The sequence below is a fragment of the Colobus angolensis genome, unplaced genomic scaffold (assembly GCF_000951035.1).
Source record: "Colobus angolensis palliatus isolate OR3802 unplaced genomic scaffold, Cang.pa_1.0 Scaffold83, whole genome shotgun sequence".
NCBI lineage: Eukaryota > Metazoa > Chordata > Mammalia > Primates > Cercopithecidae > Colobus > Colobus angolensis.
In genome coordinates, this window is record NW_012122154.1 from 325774 (window position 1) to 333609 (window position 7836).

General features: G+C 46.4%; 1 protein-coding gene across 1 annotated transcript in view; it reads left to right on the plus strand.

Annotated features, from left to right (window-relative positions):
- Window positions 1–3948, plus strand: part of AARSD1 (alanyl-tRNA synthetase domain containing 1) — a 14163-nt gene extending 10215 nt beyond the window's left edge. Inside the window, exons 10-12 of the mRNA XM_011929666.1 lie at window positions 714–768; window positions 2580–2674; window positions 3746–3948. Of these exons, the coding sequence (XP_011785056.1) occupies window positions 714–768; window positions 2580–2674; window positions 3746–3881 (286 nt within the window). The 3' untranslated portion in view covers window positions 3882–3948. The remainder of the gene's footprint in view (window positions 1–713; window positions 769–2579; window positions 2675–3745) is intronic.
- The last annotated feature ends 3888 nt before the right edge of the window (window positions 3949–7836 follow it).

Genomic DNA, 7836 nt, shown 5'->3' on the forward strand with positions numbered 1-7836 from the left:
GGGGTTTCACCATGTTAGCCAGGATGGTCTCGATCTAGTGACCTCGTGATCCGTCTGCCTCGGCCTCCCAAAGTGCTGGGATTACAGGCTTGAGCCACTGCGCCCGGCCTGTTTTTTTGTTTTGTTTTGTTTTGTTTTTTGAGATGGAGTCTTACTGTGTCTGGAGTGCAGTGGCATGATCTCGACTCACTGTAACCTTTGCCTCCTGGGTTCAAGCAGTTCTCGTGCTTCAGCCTTGTGAGTAGCTGGGATCACAGGCATGTGCCACCACACCAGGCTAACTTTTGTATTTTTAGTAGAGATGGGGTTTCCCCATGTTGGCCAGGTTGGTTCTGAACTCCTGACCTCAAGTGATCTGCCCACCTCAGCTTCCCAAAGTGCTGGCATTATAGGTGTGAGCTATTGCGTCCAGCCTGTATCTTTCTTTAGGATTGTCCCCTACCTACTTTACTCTCTTAACAGATATCTGCTTATTCTGGTGAATCCTATTTAAGGGAGATAGAGACAAACCTGGAGGTTGAATGCAAACTGCAGAAGCTGAGAAGGGCAACTTGCTGGCTCTCAGCCAGTACTCTCTCTTGGCTAAGGGACGTGGGACTTTATGTGTACAAATAGGCAGCAGCAAGGCCAGCTTCAGAAGGAGGGGCCAGGCTTCCTGCAGTTTCACAGCCACCACTCCAACCTGGGTCTCATGTCTGTGTCCTTTGTTGTAGGAAAGAGGGTGATTCAGAGTTCATGAATATCATTGCCAATGAGATTGGGTCAGAGGTAAGAGGAGCATGAGATTCCCTACCCCGGCCTGGATAGAGACCTAGGGAGACATAAGTGAGGGGTGCTAGTTTAGCTGAAGTCCCTCCACATGAACACATGAGGAGTAGGAAATAGCCATTCATTCAATACTGTTTTCTTAGCACTAGCTATGTGCCAAGCTCTGTTTTAGGTGTTGAGCTAGATCTATGTTATTGCTCTTTCTGGGGCTGTATGTTTATCAGCTTCTGAGCTCCTTTCATCAGAGTTCTAGCTCCTCAGAGCCATTCAGGTTTATGTGTGCTGAGGATCCAATATTAGAAATACAGGGGTGGGCTGGTCATGGTGACTCATGCATGTAATCCTAGCACTTTGGGAGGCCAAGGTGGGTGGATCACTTGAGGTCAGGAGACCAGCCTAGCCAATATGATGAAACCCCATCTCTGCTAAAAATAGAAAAATCAGGCCGGACATGGTGGCTCACGCCTGCAATCCCAGCACTTTGGGAGGCCAAGGCGGGTGGATTGCCTGAGCTCAGGAGTTTGAGGCCACCCTGGGCAACATGGTGAAACCCTATCTCTACTAAAATACAAAAATTTAGCCAGGCGTGGTGGCGTGCGTCTGTAATCCCAGCTACTCAGGAGGCTGAGGTACGAGAATCTCTTGAGCCCGGTAGGTGGAGGTTGCAGTGAGCTGAGATTGTGCCGCAGCACTCTAGCTTAGGCTACAGAGATTCTGTCTCAAAACAAAACAAAAATTTGCTGGGTGTGGTGGTGGGTGCATGTAGACCCAGCTACTTGGGAGGTTGAGACAGGAGAATTGCTTGAACCTGGGAGGCTGAGGTTGCATTGAGCTGAGATTGTGCCACTGCACTCCAGCCTGGGCAACACAGAATGTCTCAAAAAAAAAAAAAAAAAAAAGTGAATACAGGAATGGGCAAGCCTCTTTGAAAGCCATCCCCATCCATTTTCCTCTTCTTCTGGCTTTATTCTTCCCACTCCTGATGGTCTCTAACCTAGAGATTTCCAGGTCTGTCTTTTTGTTCGTTTGTTTGTTTCAGAGACAGAGTCTTGCTCTGTCACCCAGGCTGGAGTGCGGTGGTATGATTATGGCTCACTGCAGTCTTGAACTCCTGGGCTCAAGCAATCCTCCCACTTCAGCCTCCTGAGTAGTTGGGACTGCAAGCATGAGCCACCATGCTTCACTATCTCTTTTGTATTTACTCCAAAACCCTTCTTTGGAATGCCTACTGTCGGTAAAGCATTGTGTATCTCTCTTTTCATAATTATTCTGTATAGACAGAACTGATTCTCAAGGAGCTCATGTTCTAGTCTGGAGGACAAATTTGTGTGTTGACATTTATAATTTAGAATGATAGAGTGATGAATGCTAGAGGTGAAGGAGTATATTACCTGAAGGATAGGGAGGTTTCAGGGAAGGGGGCCTTGAAGACTGCTTAGAAGTCATCAGACAGACAAGGGGCAGAGGCAGCCGGGCAGAGGGAAACCTGGTGGTTTAGGCAGTGGCAGGGAAAGGACGTATGGTAGGGAAAAGTTTGCGAGAGTGAAACCATGAAAGGCATTTTATGCTTAGCCAGGATCAGCAGTCTTCTGCTGCCTTCTTAATGTTTCACCTAAGTTCCCGTAGTTGCTCTCAAAAAGTTTCTTGGCCCTGGTGGGCCAGTGTGGAGGGGGATTATCATTCATCAGGAGCATCACTTGGTGGTTTAGGGGGAAATAATCTGTTCTTAAGATTGAAGAGAGAGCAGGGTTTAGGGGGGTTGACTCTACATCCTTAAGTATCAGGGCTTATCTCCTTGTCTTACCTCCTAGGAGACCCTCCTATTCTTAACCGTGGGCGATGAGAAAGGTGCTGGACTCTTCTTACTGGCAGGGCCATCTGCGTCTGTGGAGACCCTGGGGCCCAGGTAATCCTAGGTGGACTCTCTTGCACATGTAGTGGAGCCTCTATCCTACAGATACATTCCTTTACTGACTCAAAGGACCGTCACATCTGCGATCTCATTTAATTTACATCATGGGCATGTGAGGTGGGCTGAGCAGACATAATTGTTACTACCGTCATTTCTAGTTTGACAGATGAGGGTCTTTTAGCTCCACATCTCACATGTATGTTTTTGTTTTTATGAAATGTATTTGTTTTTGTTTTTTGAGATGGAGTCTCACTCTGTCGCCCAGGCTGGAGTGCAGTGGCACGATCTCAGCTCACTGCAGCCACCACCTCCTGGGTTTAGGCAATTCTCCTGCCTCAGCCACTCAAGTAACTGGGATTATAGGTGCACGCCACCACACCCAGCCAATTTTTTTGTATTTTTAGTACAGATAGAGTTTTACCATGTTGGCCAGTCTGGTCTCGAACTCCTGACCTCAAGTGATCCTCCCGCCTTGGCCTTCCAGAATGCTGGGATTACAGGTGCTCACCCTGCTCCCTAGAGATTAACATAATTTATCTAGCCCAATTCATAGACACTGATGTTGTTTTTAGTTATTCACTCTTATGTGATCATGGTACATATATCTTTGTGCACATGTGCAAGTGTTTTTTTGAGACAAAGTTTCACTCTTGTTGCCCAGGCTGGAGTGCAATGGCACGATCTCGGCTCACTGCAACCTCTGCCTCCCGGGTTTAAGCGATTCTCCTGTCTCAGCTTCCCGAGTAGCTGGGATTACGGCGCATACCACCACACTCGGCTAATTTTTGTATTTTTAGTAAAGACGGGGTTTCATCCTGTTGGTCAGGCTGGTCTTGAAGTCCTGACCTCAGGTAGTCCACCCGCCTTGGCCTCCCAAAGTGCTGGGATTACAGGTGTGAGACACCACCCCCAGCTTATGTGCAAGTGTTTTTAAGAAACATTCCTAGAAGTCATCTACTCTTCTTATCCCTCCCCCAGTCCCTGGAAAAAGACTCAGAGCTGCCCTTTTTTGTGTGTGTGACTTTTCCCTCAAAGTCTCCCTGACTATACACCTCTATTCCCCAGGGTGGCTGAGGTCCTGGAAGGCAAAGGAGCAGGGAAGAAAGGCCGTTTTCAGGGCAAGGCCACCAAGATGAGCCGGCGGATGGAGGTGCAGGCGCTTCTCCAGGACTACATCAGCACGCAGAGTGTTAAGGAGTGAGGGCTTAGGGTACTCACCTCCCGTTTCCACAGGCATCTTTTGGTCAATAAAATAGTTTGACTCAGAATGGTTGTGATACCACTTGTATTTATGACTAATTCATACCGTATACTCCAGTGTGCTTTCCTGGTTACTTTTTGTTTGTAAATAGATAATTTTCTAATTTAGTTCCTGCACTGTAATGTTTGGAAGGTGGTGGAATAATTTATACCAAACCTTGTGCTTTTGCACTCAGTCGGATAAGAAATGAACATCTGATCAGCTGAGTCCACTGCTCCCATATTTTTGTTATAATCCACAAAGATACATGGCTTTTTCCCGCCCCCACCCCCTGCGAAGGACTCTTGCTCTGTTGCCCAAGCTGGATATAGTGATGTGATCTCCTGCCTCAGCCTCCAGAGTAGCCAGGATTACAGGTATGTGCCACTATGCCTGGCTAATTTTTTTGTTTCTGTTTTGTTTTTGTTTGAGATGGAGTCTTGCTCTGTCACCAGTCTGGAGTGCAGTGGCGTGATCTTGGCTCACTGCAACCTCCACCTCCCGGGTTCAAGCGATTCTCCTGCCTCAGCCTCCTGAGTAGCTGGGGCTACAGGCTCGCACCACCATGCCCAACTAATTTTCGTATTTTCAGTAGAGATGGGGTTTCACTGTGTTGGCCAGGATGGTCTCCACCTCTTGAACTTGTGATCCGCCCACCTTGGCCTCCCAAAGTGCTGGGATTACTGGCATGAGCCACTGTGCCCGGCTGGCTTCTTAGTTTTCTTTCCATTTCTCTTGTCTACTTCAATCACAGTATCAATGTGGAATGTTGACAGCATTGTCACCTTCTTGGGGTCAGTGCTGCAGCTGCAAGTGACACTGGCGAGTATTCTCAGGGCAAACAGGAAAAGGGTTAAAGTAAGAGATTAAGAGGGACATGTAATGATGAAAAATATAACAGTTCTAAATTTGTATGCATCTAATAACAGTCTCAAAATACCTAAAGCAGACATTGACAGATCTCAAAGAAATAGACAAATCTGTAATCAACGGAAGACTTAAGCTCATCTTTCATCAGCAATAGAGCAAATGGAAACATAATATGTTTAGGAGCACAGGCTTTGAAGTTTCACAGACCTGGGTAGAAATACTGGATTTGCACATCTAGGAAAGGTGATAAAACAAAGATCCAGTTACAACTTTAGCTAGAACAAAGATGGTCAAGGCCTAGACAGTCAAGATGAAATAACAGAGGAGAAATACAAAAACTGACACCCAGGGGAGATAACCTGTGGCTGTGGCTGTGTTCAGCTATTTATTCTTCTAACCCTGAAAGGAATTTTTTTTTTTGGAGATAGTCTTGCTCTCTCACCTAGGCTGGAGTGCAGTGGCATGATTTTGGCTCACTGCAACCTCTGCTTCTTGGGTTCAAGCAATTCTTGTGCCTCAGCCACCCAAGTAGTTGGGATTACAGGTGTGTACCACCAAAAGTTTCCTTCAACCCTGCCATTGAGTTACCCAATTTCTTTCTCCAGAATCTATCACTTTTTTTTTTTTTTTTTTTAAACAGAGTTTCGCTCTTGTTGCCCAGGCTGGAGTGCAATGGCGTGGTCTTGACTCACCACAACCTCCACCTCCCGAGTTCAAGTGATTCTCCTGCCTCAGCCTCCTGAGTAGCTGGGATTACAGGCATGTGCCACCATGCCCAGCTAATTCTGTATTTTTAGTAGAGATGGGGTTTCACCATGTTGGCCAGGCTGGTCTCAAACTCCTGACCTCAGGTGATCCGCCAGCCTCAGCCTCCCAAAGTGCTGTGATTACAGGCATGAGCCACAATGCCTGGACTTTTTTTTTTTTTTTTTTAGGCATAGTCTCACTCTGTTGCCCAGGCTGGAGTGCAGTGGCACAATCATGGCTCACTGCAGTCTCAACTTCCCTGGGAACAGGTGATCCTCCCATCTCAGCCCTCTGAGTAGCTGGGACTAGAGTTGCACACCACCACACCTGGCTAATTTTTTGTATTTTTTCTAGAGACAGTGCTTTGCCATGTTGCCCACACTAGTCTTGAACTCCTGTCTAGCAATTTGTCCACCTTGGCCTCCCACTGTTGGGATTACAGGTGTGAGCCACCATGCCCAGCCTGTTATCAATTTCTCATATATCCCTCTGGTAGTATTTTAAAAAATAAATGTATATAAATCTTCCCTCTTTTGAAACATAAATGGTAGCACACTGTGTACTCTTCTGCATCTTGCTTTTCTCAGAGTGCCATGTTTTAGATAAAACTATAGTGTAAGACTCATGCTGTACAAAATGGGTCCATTAATGGGAGAAAGGGAAATATCTGCTTCACAGACGCTTCCTTACTTTTGTAGGACTCAGGCAGGATTCCCTTGAACAGAGACCCATGTGAATTTGTGTGTGAGATCTCTGTCCCTTTCTGTGTTTGTTTCTTTAGGGTGTGCCTTAATCTGATCTGACTCCTATAATAAAATAAAATCTAGGTAGCTTATAAACAACAAAAATGTATTTCTCACAGTTGTGGAGGCTGGGAAGCTGGCAAATTCGGTGTCTGGTGTGAAGGTTCAAATACTGGTTCAGGGATAACCATCTTTTTGCTGTGTCCTCACATGATACAAAGGGTAAGGGGTCTTTCTTGGGCCTTTTTTTTTTTTTTTTCTTTTTGAGACAGAGATGGAGTTTTACTCTTGTTGCCCAGGCTGGAGTGCAGTGGCACGATCTCGGCTCACTGGAACCTCTGCCTCCCAGGTTCAAGTGATTCTCCTGCCTCAGCCTCCCGAGTAGCTGGGATTATGGGTGCCTGCTACCCTACCTAGCTAATTTTTTGTATTTTTAGTAGAGATGGGGTTTCACCATGTTGGCCAGGCTGGTCTCAAACTCCTGACCTCAGGTGATCCACTCGCCTCAGCCTCCCAAAGTGCTGGGATTACAAGCATGAGCCACCGCGCCCAGCCCGCTTGGGCCTCTTTTATAATGCACTAATTTCATTCATGAAGGCTCTGTTCCCACGACGTAATCACCTCCCAAAGGGCCCACCTCCTAATGTCACTTAGGGGGTTAGGATTTCAACATACGAATTTTTAGGGGTACACAAACATTCAGAACACAGCAGGTGCAACAAAACGAACAGTGACCTGGGAGGCCACTCTTGCTCACCACCACTCAGGTGGGTTCTGGTCACTTAGACCTAGAACGACCATATACTTTTAATATCCAAAGTTAGGCAAACCTCATGCCAGAACAATAGTCATAAACTCAGACTGTGTTAAGGTAGCCTGGATGTCTGGTCTCCCTGCTGAGACTCCCTGAGCTTCAGTTTCTTGACCTGAAAATGGGGACATGAACTGGGTGTCCTAAGAAGGAAGAAACCTTGTGAAATAAGAAAAGGCATAAACACTTGAGCAAATTATGTGAAAATGGTAATTGGTTGTATAAAGAAAGAAAAGAAAGCAGCAGTTTTTGAACTGGTGATGTCATTCTTTCCTGTCACTGGGGCCCTAATCCAATGCCCCAGGGAGAGGGGGAGGAGAACAGAGTGTGTTCAGGGGAAGGGGTGGATTGTCTTGTATGAGGTTCACCAGGAAATATTTTTGAGTTCATTTATTGGAGTAATCGAGTTTTAGGCACACACACACAGATTATATATTCTGGAATATTGCTATAACCCATTTTACGGCACAGAAATAGTAAGGGGGACTCCTGGGCTTCTAAGGAAATTTTTTAACGCACATACCCATAAATTGCTGGACAGCTGCTGTAGCTTCCACCAGTGTGAAGCATGTAGGTACTGGAACAGATGTTAGTATGAAAGACGAAAGGTATCAGGTGAAAGAAACCCAGAGCAGTAGACAGATGAATTCAGGGCCAGGCACAGTGGCTCACGCCTGTAATCCCAGCATTTTGGGAGGCTGAGTCCGGTGGATCACCTGAAGTTGGGAGTTCAAGACCAGCCTGA